The sequence below is a fragment of the Mastigoproctus giganteus genome, chromosome 9 (genome assembly GCF_048544385.1).
Source record: "Mastigoproctus giganteus isolate SK-2022 chromosome 9, ASM4854438v1, whole genome shotgun sequence".
NCBI lineage: Eukaryota > Metazoa > Arthropoda > Arachnida > Uropygi > Thelyphonidae > Mastigoproctus > Mastigoproctus giganteus.
Window position 1 is genome coordinate 117,207,902 of NC_143583.1, and position 13,840 is coordinate 117,221,741.

A 13,840-nucleotide genomic window follows, 5' to 3' on the forward strand; every position below is an offset into this window, starting at 1 on the left:
AGCTATTGATCTATCCTTTAGAGTTTCCTTGAAAGGTTGAACAGTAAGGCGGGATTGGAAATTTTTTGTAATGGGAAATACAGGCATTTCCCACTTTATGAGTTTTCACTTTACGAGTTCCCGGGTTTACGAGTTTTTTTTTCCCAAGTATCAAGTATCAAAAAATCAAAAATATGAAGATTAATTGCAAAAAATGAATGTTAAACATTCATAAATCCCACATTTAAAACCACGTGAGTAGCTATACAATATAGTGCACCCCGCTTTGTGATATTAATCCTTTCCAGAGAGACCATTGTATTGTGAAAATGTCATAATGTGAACCCAATACACATTCTTCTTTAGTTATTCGTTCCAAGACCTCAGAAGTTGAAATTTTTGCTGTATAACTAAGCTATTTATCTCTCTAAAAAGTAATTTCATAATGTAAATTGTATTAGTTACCAATTCAAATCACTACACTACACTACACTTTCATCGTTATCGTAAGTTCTGTTATAAGAACCAATTTTGAATGGCTTTGTGATATTTTTCTAAAGCTCATTTCTGGAAGTCACGACCATAAAACAATAAAAATAATTTGCACTTTTCGGTTTATTGTGCTTTTCTGCAATTATAAATGGGTCGTAAACTTGATGTTATTGCATTTTTGAAAATAACAATAGCTGGAATTTTGAGTTTTTACATTATTAGGGTGAAATGTGTTTCCCCTTTACTGCAATCTTCAATCATATAAAAAACAAATAAATTTTCAGAATCTTCTCTTAATTTTTTTTTTTTAAGCTTCGTAAACTTGTTAATCCCCGCGAATTCTGTTAGTTGCAATCTCACTTGCACATATCTTGTTAGTTAGTTGCAATTTGTGCGTGCCGTTAAAAAATCTTTATGCATGCTATCTTGAAATTTATAAAGAAAAGAGAAGATTATCTTGGAAACAATCACCTCTTGAAGCATTTCTGAAGAAGACCACTCTTTGTGCAACAAACCAATGATCAACAAGTTAAGTCATAAATAATTTCTTTAAATTATAATTTACTTGATTTTACAGGCTATGTTTTCATTTCTTTGAATAAATCAATCACTGTTTAAACATAAACTAATTAGCTAACTAATTTGATTGTTGAGAATGTACCCATAATAAAATCCATAATGTTAAACTCATAATGTTAAATCCCTGTTTTTAACATTATGTCTATGGGAATAAATTCCCACTTTACGAGTTTTTGCTTTACGAGCGCGCACTAGGAACGAATTAACTCGTAAAGTCGGGAACTACTTGTATTTCTTTTTTGCCCTGGAAGAAAGATTCCCCCTCACACCAACAGTCAGTTTAAATTATGGCATATTTTTTGAACATCCTGTATATTGCAAATGTGATCATTCACTGAAAATCTCAACTTACTGCTGTTTATATACTTAATCCATTCGTTCAATGGATGACAGCCCATATAAAGAAATTAGATTATTTTGTTTGTTTGCTTTTCTACCAAGAACAACTATGAAAAATATTTAAAGAAATTCAGTATTTCAATAATAACAAAGAAAGAAAATCTTGTTTAATAAGATTTTCTTTCTAAGAAGGTTTAATGGCTAAACCTTCTTAGCCATTTCTCCCTTTCTTCTTTCGCAGAAAGGGAGAAATAGCTTTCAAATAATTTAGATTAATAATCACTCCAGTAATCACTTTTTTTTTGTTGATGCTACTGAAAAAAAGTGATTTAAATTCTTACCAAGGCAAGCCTTTCTATCTTGAGAGGGTACATATCCAAAGTCACAAATACAGTTGAAACCTCCCTTAGTGTTGACACAACGACCATAAAGACAAAGGCCAAGCTGAATTGCACATTCATTAATATCTGTAAATATACCAAAGTAATTAGCAATTTTACAAATTAATAGAATTTCTTTCCTTTTTTTTTTTTTTTCTAGCCTTAACAATAATAAATATATCAGATAAATTACAAATAAAATTCATCAACTTACCTGATAGTTCTAATATGGTCAGCGAAAGCATGATAATACAGGCTATAATTATTATTCTGAAGGGATACACTTTTCTGCTTACATTCAATTTCAATTATTATTTATTATTAGCCATATGGCGCAAGGAAGCCTGAGGCTTATGCTGCACCAGCCAAAAAAAAAATATATTTTTTTTCTGAATTACCACGAGAGAGAGAGAGAGAGAAGAAAGGAATCACCAAGAAAAAGACCTTATACATCTCAATCAGATCACCTCACAGGTGCCTAGTCTCCAGATGCAAGTTGCAAGTTCTGCAACTTGCAGAACTTAAGCCTTTCTTTGTAAGTGCACCCCTTTGTCCCTCTCATCAATCTTGTTGCCCTTCTCTGTACTCGTTCTAGCAACTCTACATCCTTCCTAAAATGAGGACTCCAGACCTGTATAAAGTACTCAAGGTGTGGCCTGACAATTGCCTAATACAAAGGGAAAATCACATCCTTATCTGTCCTAACAAAATACCTATATATCATTGACAAAACTCCATGACCTGCTCTAGCATCCTGTCTTGCACTGCTCTGAGAACTTCATATCTTTTTCATTCTCCAATCTTCATATCTTTTTCATTTCCCAAATCCTTGAGTGTAGTACCACACAGTTGGTATGTTTCTCTTGGGTTACTGTTACCCATAGGGAGTACTTTGCATTTGTCAATGTTAAACTTTAGTTGCCACTTCTCAGCCCATCTGTCTAACTTTTCTAGATCCTGTTGCAGTAGCATACTATCTTTACTATCATTAACAACCCTGCCAACTTTGTATCATCTGCAAACTTCAACATTAAGCCTGATATACCTTCATCGATATCATTGATAAATACAGTACACAAAACAACAATGGGCCCAGCACCGAACACTGGGGGCCTCCATTAATAACATTAGTCCACGTAGAGCAGTTTCCATTTATTATCACTCTCTGCCATCTCCCACTCAACCATCCCTTTATCCATTGCTGTAACTTGCCCTTAATGCCATACTACTTCCATTTGTACAGCAGTCTTCCATGTGCAACAGTGTCAAAAGCTTTCCTGAAATCCAAGTATATGATATCAAAATTTTTTTTTTTTTGCATCCGGTTTCTTTGTGACCACATCATAGTATCCAATCAAATTGGTTAGACAAAACTTCCACTTAACAAACCCAAGCTGTCTGAACTATCACTGCTGTCTTGTCTGGGTGATTCGGTATCACCTCATTAACCAATGACTCCATTATTTTCCCCGGAATAGAAGTTAAACTAACAGGTCTATAATTATTTGTGTCATCCTTTGAACCCCCCTTTGTGAATTGGAGATACATTTGAACATCTCCAGTCCATGGGGACCTCCCCTGACTCTAAGGATGCTCTCATAATTATGGCAAAGGGTTTGCTTACTTCCCTTGCTGCCTCCTTCATTATAACTGGATAGATTCCATCTGCCCTAAGTGCCTTTTTTATGATTAACTTCAACAATTCCTCCTCCACTTTGCTCTGTTATTACAAAATCACTCAGCTCTCTGTTAAAGTTTGATAAACTTCTGGCATTCCCCTCCTTAAATAACTCCTCATGTGTGAATGGACCATGTCTATGTTATGATAATGTTATGACCATGTTAATGGACCATGTATATGTTATGGACCATATTTGTAGAGAAGTACAGATTTTGTTATTTTAAGGAGTTTATACATGCTGTGTTTAAAAAGAGAGAGTGTATCAAAGCTGGATAGTAGAGTGCACCTCCCAGTGGCAAGGACGGAAACCAGGTCCACTGGGATAGGTTTTTAGGAGCATCAGCAACTAAGGCCATATTGCTCCGGGGATATGTGGTGGTCATTCCCTGACCTTTCCGCATCCTCCGTATTTGGTGGTCAAGGGCTCGAACCCCGGTCTAATCAAGAAGAGTGTGCTACGCACTGCTGCTCCTGCCCACCTGGCTATGGAGGCGCCCCAAGTTTAAGTGACGTTAAGCATTATGCCACATATAAGTCTAGGCTTGGGCGGTGGTAATTAATGGCAGTTTGAATGTATATCCATATATTGTATATTTTAACTGAAGCACTGGATATCACATTTGTTAATGTGTACTGATTTAAAGGTTATAATGATTTATGCACCAACATCAAGCCATGATGATGAAGAGGTTGAAGAAATGTACCCCGAAATTGAGCGTCTTCTAGATGAGCAAAAAACCCACTACACTATTATTATTGGGGACTTCAATGCTAAGGTTGGAAAAAGACAAAACAGAGCAGAAAGGGGAACTATAGGAAATTTGGTAATTGGTGAAAGAAATTAAAGAGGTGAAAGACTTGTGGAATTATCAGAAACTCAAGGATTGTCAGTAATGAACACTTTTTTCAAGAAAAGTGTGAACAGAAAGTGGACATGGAAGAGTCCAAATGGATTAACAACTAATGAAATCGACTTCATCCTCACTGACAGAAGATATATCGTGAATGATGTTACCATCCTGAATAAGGTAAATGTTGGAAGTGATCACAGAATGGTAAGATGCACACTTGATATAGATGTAGGAAAGGAAAGGAAAAAACTGACTCGAGTAAATAATACGAAGGTCTTTGAGATAACAGAAGAGGAAAAAGAGCAGTATGTACTGGAACTCAAGAACAAGTTTGAGCTTCTGCACACTGCCCAGGACCAAGATATCGACAAGCAATATTACAACTTTCTGAAAGTGATAAAGCCCAAGGAACCTATAGGGAAAAAGAAATCTAAAGAAGAAAAAATTAGTCAAGAAACACTTGTTATGTTGAAGAGAAGGCGACAAATGAAGAGCAAGATAAACACTGACAAGGAGAAAATTGGGTATACTGAGTTATGCAAAGCCATTAGAAAGAGACTCAGAGAGGATATAAGAAGATTTAACACAAGAAAAATAGAACAAGCATTGAGGGAAAATAAAGGATTTAAATCAGCAGGCATGAGCAATAATACAGAAAGACAAATGATACTGAAACTGAAGAATAGCGATGGTGTACTTATAAATAGCAGACAAGGCATAATTCAAATAGCAGAAGACTACTATAGAGAATTATACAAGGAGCGAGGGAATGATGCCAGCAGTGGGGAAGATGGATCGCAAATTAGCAACACATACGACGTACCCGATATTCTTCCTGATGAAGTAGAACATGCGTTGAAGAAAATGAAGAATCAGAAATCAACGGGGAAAGATGAAGTTATTGTACAATTGTTAATGGGAGGAAGAGACATAACACAAAAATTGGCAAGGCTCTTCACAAAATACATTAGAAAAGGTGTGACACCTAAGCAGGGGAATAATGCAATCATAGTTTTGCTGCATAAGAAAGGAGATAAATTGGAAATTATAGACCAATTAGCTTGTTATCCCACATCTACAAGTTGTTCACAAGGGTCATTACTAACAGATTAGAAAGAATACTTGATGAGAGTCAACTGAAAGAACAAGTTGGCTTTAGGACAGGATTTTCAACTATGGATCACCTTCACGTAATATCACAGCTAATGGAGAAAGCAAATGAATATAAAACACCATTATGCCTGGCATTTGTGGATTATGAAAAGGGAATTGACTCCATACAGCATAAGGCAATGTTTTAGGCACTGGAAAGACAAGGCATAGATACCCCATATTTTATGATTTTGGAAGAAAATATATGCAAAAGCTACCTCCTTTATTAGACTAGACAAAGGCAGCAGCAAATTTAAAATCGAGAAAGGAGTTCGACAAGGAGACAATATCTCCGAAGCTGTTTACTGCTACCCTTGAGGAACCTTTCAGAAGATTAGACTGTTCGCAGAAAGGAATCAATGTGAATGGAGAGTACCTAAACCATTTACGATTTGCAGATGACATTGTGGTCATAAGCCACGATCCTAAAGAATTAGAGGAAAATCTTAATCAGTTATGCACAGTTAGTAAGGATTAAAGACTAAAGATGAATATGGACTAAAGATGAATATGGCTAAAACAAAAGTAATGATGAACAAGTATGCCAAAGAACGGGACATAATGATTGAAGGAGCAGTAATTGAAAAGGTTGAGTCATATACATATCTAGGACAAGTTATTATCTGTAATAATGATAAATGGCTAGAAGTCAAGAGAAGAATAAATTTTGGATGGATAGCATTCAGGAAATATAGTCACATACTGAAGAGCAATATCCCAGTTTGTCTGAAACGTAAAATAATGAACCAATGTATACTCCCCACCATGACTTATGGAAGTGAAACTTGGGCACTCACCAAAAGAATGGAAGAGAATCTGAGAACTACACATTGAAGAATGGAACGAATTATACTGGGAATCAGACTATTAGATAGAAGAGATACACATGGATTAGGCAGCAAACTCAAGTGAAGAACATTCTTCTCAAAACTAAAGAACTAAAATGGTCTTGTGCAGGACACATAGCTCGAAGACATGATGACAGATAGACTAAGAAATTAACAGAATGGTACCCAAGAGGAGCTAGAAGAAAACCTGGAAGACAATGGCGGAGGTGGATCGATGAAATTCATGAGTTTGTGGGTAGTAAATGGATGGCAATTGCACAAAACAGAAAGAACTGGAAAGTTGCTGGAGAGGTCTTAATCCTGCAGTGGATTGAAAATGGCTGATGATGATGATGATGATAATGATGATGACGATGACTGATTGAAAGAATAAATGGGTAATGTGAGAAAAGTGTTGCTCCCTCTGGTTGCCTCCCGAACGTGCTGAAGTGGATACGCAGGGGCTTTGCTGGTGTGTGAGTGGCCAGCCCACGGGTCCCAGTCAGTATCCGGGAAATTGGGGTCCCCTATTGTAAGACTCTCTGAAACTATTGTAAAACTCTTTGCTGGAACCACTCTGTTTCCCTGTGCGGTTTTTTATTGTGCTTATCAGAGTCATTGGGCCTGTGGCACACACCTGCTCTCAATTTTGATTTCCCAGTACTTATGTCACGCCGGGTTTGCTCAGCACTGCACTGTCCAGCGATGTCAACTGGCTGTACCTCCTTCAATTTTCTGTGTTTCTTGACTTGTAGTGTAGCCCATCCTCCCTTCCTGCCCTGTTTGTTCTTCCTGTGCACATTGTGCTCCCCAGGTTCCGGTTCTACATTCCTTGTGTCTATGTGATTCCATGTCTCTGGTATCCCAACAGTGTCAGCCTTTGAAGTTTTGACCTGTGCCTCAAATTCATCAAGTTTGTTTGCCGGACTCCTGCCATTGGTGGGCACGAGGGTGTGCATGCGCCTGTTCCTGTTCTTGGCTGCCCTAACACGGCCCATGTGTTTGTTTGTGCCACAGTGACTCCTGGCAGTCTCTGAAGTCCCCTGTATCTTGTTTTCCAGGCTGCTCCTCATTCCAGTGGAAGTGGTGCGGGAGTTGCTTTCACCTCTGCCAGTGGCTACTGTTGGTCTGTTAGTCCATGTATCTCCCCAATGTAGCAGTTTGTCAACCCACCAACACTGTATCGATAGCATCAGCAAATATTCTTGCACCCTTTCTATTTAGGTGTATCCCATCCCTGTAGAAGCAGTCTCTCCTGTTAACAAGCACAGACCAGGCTAAAAAAAAATTCTACCCTTTGAGCCTTGCACAATCTCTCCAGGGCCGAATTGACCGACAAGGCTTTCATCATATACTCCCTACTATCATGTCTGGGCAGAATTGCAGGCACTTTGAAATTCAACCCTAATTCACAGCTTTTTTCAACATTGACCTGTACTTGTTTAGTAATTCAGCCTGTGTCCTACACTTATTATAATTAGTGCCAGCGGGTACAACAATATCACCTTTTGTGCCCTTAAAAGAACCATCATCTTTGATATCTGCTAGATGATATCTGAGCAGATATCAAAGGTTGATGACGTTACAAACGTCATCAACCTTTGCCCCCTGGCAGACATACCCTTATGGCAGAGCCTATGGTAGATATAAGGTTGTCTGTAATCAATTCACAAAGGAGGTTAAGCAATCGAAGACAAATTATGAGAAATCTTTGGCAAAGGATGCTAAGAAACACAGCAAGGCCTTCTTTACTCTAGAAGGAAGGGGATGAATCAGATTGTTCCACTTGATATCGATGGTTTGACTGTTGACTATCCTGTTCAGATAGCTTGACAAACTGAATGAGTATTTTGCATCTACATTCACACATGAGGAATTTTGTAGAGAACTGGAGGTCAGATGCTTATTAAACTCTAACAGGGAGCTTAATGATTTTGTAATAACTGAGACCAATGTGGAGGAGAAATTGTTGATGTTAAACATAAGAAAGGTACCTGGGGTTGATGGGATTTATCTAGTTATATGAAAGGAGGTGACAAAGGAAGTAAGAATACCTTAGTCATAATTATGAGAGCATCCTTGGACTCAGGGGAAGTCCCCATAGAGATGTGCAAACGTATACTTGGATTTTAGGAATGCCTTTGATACTGTTGTGCCTGGAAGATTACCATACAAATTGGAGGTGTATGGCATTAAGGGCAATTTTCTACAATGGATAAAAAGGTGGTGGAATGAGAGATGACAGAGAGTGGTAATCAATGAACACTGCTCTTCATGGACTAATGTTATTAGTGGTGTCCCCTAGGGTTTGATTTTGGGCCAACTGTTGTTTTGCATATTTTTTAATGATACTGATGAAGGTATATCAGGCTTAATATCCAAGTTTGCAGATGATATGATACTAAAGTTCGCAGGGTTGTTAATGACAGTAATGGCAGTTATGTAGAAAAGTTGGGTAGATGAGCTGAGAAGTGGCAACTTAAGTTTAACATTGACAATGCAAAGTACTGCTTATGGGTAGAAGTAATATCAGAGAAATGTACTGGCTGTGTGGTACTACACTTAGGGTGGTAGAAAATGAAAATGGTGCAATGAGATATGAAGTTTTCTAAGCAGTGCAGATAGGTTCATAGAACAAGTCATGGGGTGTTGTTAGTGATATACAGGAATTTTGTTAGTAGGGAAAAGGAGGTGGTTATCCTTTTGTATAAGGCAATGGTCACGCTATGCCATTGAGTACTGCGTACATGTCTGGGGACCTCATTTTGGGAAGAATGTAGAATTGCTTGAGCAAGTACAGAGAAGGGCTACAAGATTAGTGAGGGGAACGAAAGATTCCTCTTTCCAAGAAAGGCTTAAGTTCTGCAAATTGCAGTGTCTGGAGACTAGGCACCTGCAAGGTGGTCTGATCGAAGTGTAATGTGTTGAGCAGGCTCAACTCTGAGTAGATTCTTCCTCTGATTACAAATCTGAGGGGACATAATTTCAATTTGATGAAAGATAGTTGTCAAATAGATGTGCAGAAATTTTCCTTTAGCCAGCAAGCAATTGATTACTGGAACAAACTGCCATCTGTCGTTGTGGAAGTTGATAGTTTAAATAAATTCAAGGAGGAACAAAAACTAACTTTTACAGGGAATGAATATGTACACCAATGCTAAGAGTATAGTTAATAAATTTTATGAGCGTGAAGTGCTAGTCAAGACATCAAAAGGCAGATATTTTTGGGTTATCAGAGACGTGGTGTCACACAGATATCAGCAATGCAGAATTCGAATTTGGGAAGTACAATGTGTACAGAAAGGAAGGGAGGAGGGGTTATGCTGTTAGTTAAGAAACACATAAAATCTAAGGAAGTGCATCCAATTGATGTTGGCAGACAATGCAGTGTTGAGTCTGTTTGGTGTGAAATAAGCACAGGGAAAGGAAAAATGAGGGTAGGTGTGTGTTATAGGCCTAATGAATCTGATAACTATAATGAGCAATTGCACAGAGAAATCAAGTGGACCAGTAAATCAGAATGTCTTACAATGGGGGATTTTAACTTTCCAGATATTGACTGGAACTTGTGGTTCGGTAACTCACACACTAGCAAGACTTTTGTGGATTTACTGGATGACAGTTTTCTACAGCAGCATGTATGAGAAGCAACCAGTAGTACCCTTGATCTGATTATCAACAGTGATTATTCATGCATTAAGAATTTGCAAATAAAGGAACCACTGGGAGACAGTGACCACAATGTACTGATGTGGGAATTACTTAAAGATGTAACTACCATCAAGCTAAAGGGAAGAGCTTTTGTTGTGGTAAAGGTGACTACAGAGGTCTCAGACAGTTTTTAAATTCTGTAGAGTGGGATCAACTGATGATGATACCAATGTTGAATTCAATATGGGAAGTCTTCAGGGAATTAATTTTGGAGGCTACTAGGATTTTCATTCCAACTAAGAAATACTGTTCAAAGATTAGGCCTAAATGCATGTCAGATGAATTAATGAGGCTCGTGGCAGAGAAGAAGAATGTATCGGATGCATATAACGTATCATGTGACACAGAAGCCTATGGCAGGTATAAACTAGTCTGTAATCAAGTCACATTGTAATCAATGTTATACTATTAGTTAAGAAACACATAAAATCCAAGGAAGTGAACCAGTCGACATCGCTGGACTGTGCAGTGTCGAGTCAGTTTGGTGTGACATAAGCATTGGGAGATCAAAATTGAGAGTAGGAGTGTGTTATAGGCCTAATGACTCTGATGAGTATAATAAGGAACTGTACAGAGAAATAGAATGGGCCAGTAAATCAGAGAGTCTTATAATGGGGGATTTTAATTTACCAGATATTGACTGGAATTTCTGGGTTGGTCACTCACGCACTAGCAAGGCTTTTGTGGATTTACTGGATCATTGTTTTCTACATCAGCATGTTCAGGCAACTAGAGGGAATAATACTCTTGATCTGATTATCAGTAGTGATTCTTCATGCATTAAGAATCTGCAGATAAAGGAACCACTAGGTGGCAGTGATCACAGTGTGCTGAAGTGGGATTTACTCAAAGAGGTAACCACCATCAGTGGTAAAGGGAAGAGTTTTTGCTTTCGTAAAGGTGACCATGGGTCTGAGACAGTATTTAAATTCTATACGGTGGGACCAACTGATGATGTTACCAACAGCAAATTCAAAATGGGAAGCATACAAAGAATTTATCTTGGAAGCTGCTAGGCTTTACATACCAACTAAGAAATACTGTTCAAGGTTTAGGCCTAAATGGATGTCAGATGAACTAATGAGACATTAGCATTAGCATTAATAGAGGCATATGATGCAAGAAAGCAAGCTTATGCAGCATCAGCCAAAAAAAAAACCACTTCCATTTCATCCCTCCGTTCGTTCAAAATACCTGTCCAGCTGAGCCTTAAATTTATTTAGGCTATCAACTTCCACAACAAGGGATGGAAGTCTATTCCATCAACCAACTACCCGCTGGCTAAAGGCAAACTTCCGCACATCTATCCTACATCTGTCTTTCCTCAATTTGAATTTATGGCCTCTCATGTGATTACTCTGAGCAAGAGGAAGAATCCCATCAGCATTGCGCATGCTCAAACCATTCAAGGCTTTATACACCTCTATCAGATCACCTCACCGGTGTAGCACACGCTTCTTGATTAGACTGGGGTTCGAGCCTGTGACCACCAAATACGGAGGATGCGGAAAGGTCAGGAAATGACCACCGCATATTCCCGGAGCAATATGGCCTTAGTTGCTAATGCTCTTAAAAACCAAAACAACAACAACAACAACCTCGCCGGTGCCTAGTTTCCAGACATGTGGCAGAGAAGAAAAATGCATAGGATACATATAAATTAATGGGTGACATGGAAGCCTATGATAGATATAAGCTGGTCTGTAACAAAGTCACAAAGGAGATTAGGCAGGCAAAGGCAGATTATGAGAAATCCTTGGCAAAGGATGCAAAAGAAAAAGAACAAAGAGTTCTTTACCTATGTAAACTCTAGAAGGAAAGGGATGAATCAGATTGGTACACTGGATATTGATGGTTAAACTGTTGATGATACCGCTCAGGTGGCTAACAAACTAAATGAGTATTTTGCATCTACATTCACCCATGAGGAGTTATTCAGGGAGGGGAATGCCAGAGGTGAGTTAAACTCTGGCAGTGAGCTGGATGATTTTGTAATAACTGCCACCTCTGTAGCCAGGTGGGCAAGAGCAGCAGTGCATAGCACACGCTTCTTGATTAGACCAGGGTTCGAGCCCATGATCACCAAACACAGAGGATGCAGAAAGGTCAGGGAATGACCACCGCATATCCCCGGCGCAATATGGCCTTAGTTGCTAATGCTGCTAAAAACCAAATAACAAACTAACAAACTTTGTAATAACTGAGAGGAAAGTGGAGGAGAAATTGTTGAAGATAAACATAAAAAAGGCACCCGGGGTGGAGAGGATCTATCCGGTTATATTAAAGGAGGCAGCAAAGGAAGTACGCAAACCCTTAGCCATAATTATGAGAGCTTCTTTGGACTCAGGTGAGGTACCCATGGACTGGAGTTGTGCAAATGTGACCCCAATTCACAAAGGAGGATCAAAGACTGACACAAGTAATTATAGACCTGTTAGTTTAACTTCTGTTCCAGGAAAATTAATGGAGGCACTGATTAAAGAAGCACTGCAGGACTTTTTTTCAACATTCACCTGTACTTGTTGAGTAAATCCTCAGACCTCCTACACTTAATGTCATTAGTTCCAATGTGTACAATATCACCTTTTGTGCCCTTAAAAGATGATATCTGCTGTAAAACATCATCAACTTTTGCCCCTGGCAGACATACCCTTCAAGGTATTCAAGGAAGTAATTTTGGAAGCTACTAGACTTTTGTTCCAACTAAGAAATACTGTTTAGGTTTAGGCTCAAATGGATGTCAGATGAACTAATGAGTCTAGTGGCAGAGAAGAAAAATGCATAGGATGCACATAAATTGCCAGGTGATACAGAAGAATGGTAGATAGAAGCTAGTCTGTAATCAAGTCACAAAGGAGATCAGGCAAGAGAAGGTAGATTATGAATCATCTTTGGCAAAAGATGCAAAGAAAAACAGCAAAAACTTATTTACTTATATAAACTCTCGAAGGAAGGAGGTAAATCAGATTGGTCAATTAACATAGATGGTTTGACTATTGATGATCCTGTTCAAGTAGCTGGTAAACTGAATAAATATTTTGCATCTACATTTACACATGAGGAGTTACTCAATGAGGGAAATGCCAGAAGCTTATCAAACTCTAACAGGGAGGTAAGTGATTTTAAATAACAGAGAGCAAAGTGGAGGAGAAATTGTTGAAGTTAAACATAAGAATGGCACCTGCAGTAGATGGAATCTATCCATTTATATTAAAAGAGGTGGCAAAGGAAGTAAGCAAACCGTTAGCCCTAATTATGAGAGTGTCCTAGGATTCAGGGGGGAAGTCCCCACAGACTGGAGATGTGCAAATGTATTTCCAATTCACAAACGTGGATCAAAGGGTGACACGAGTAATTACAGACCTATTAGTTTGACTTCTGTTCCAGGGAAGAAAATAATGGAGTCACTGGTTAAAGAAGCATTGCAGGACATCTAGACAAGACAGCAGTAATTCAGACAGAGCATGGGTTTGTCAAGGGGAAGCCTTGTCTGACCAATTTGATTGGATACTATGATGTGGTCACAAAGGAACTGGATCCAAAATATAATTTTGATATCATATACTTGGATTTCGCGAAAGCTTTTGATACTCTTGCAAATTCAAGACTACTGTACAAATTGGAGCAGTATGGCATTAAGGGCAACTTGCTGCAATGGATAAAAGGATGGTTGAGTGGGAGAAGACAGAGAGTGGTAATCAATGGATACTGCTCTACGTGGACTAATGTTATTAGTGGTGTCCCTCAGGGTTCGGTGTTGGGTCTATTGTTGTTTTGTATGTTTATCTATGATATTGGTATATCAAGCTTAATGTTAAAGTTTGCAGATGATACAAAGGTTGGTAGGGT

At 38.5% G+C, this 13,840-nt stretch overlaps 1 protein-coding gene across 3 annotated transcripts in view; it reads right to left on the reverse strand.

Moving 5' to 3' along the window:
* LOC150080668 (fibrillin-2-like) overlaps nucleotides 1–13,840 on the reverse strand; it is a 1,460,049-nt gene that overhangs the window by 1,253,377 nt on the left and 192,832 nt on the right. For all 3 annotated transcript variants that reach the window (XM_090381969.1, XM_090381968.1, XM_090381967.1), the window contains exon 7: nucleotides 1,731–1,856. In XM_090381969.1, coding sequence (XP_090238095.1) covers nucleotides 1,731–1,856 — 126 coding nt within the window. The remainder of the gene's footprint in view (nucleotides 1–1,730; nucleotides 1,857–13,840) is intronic.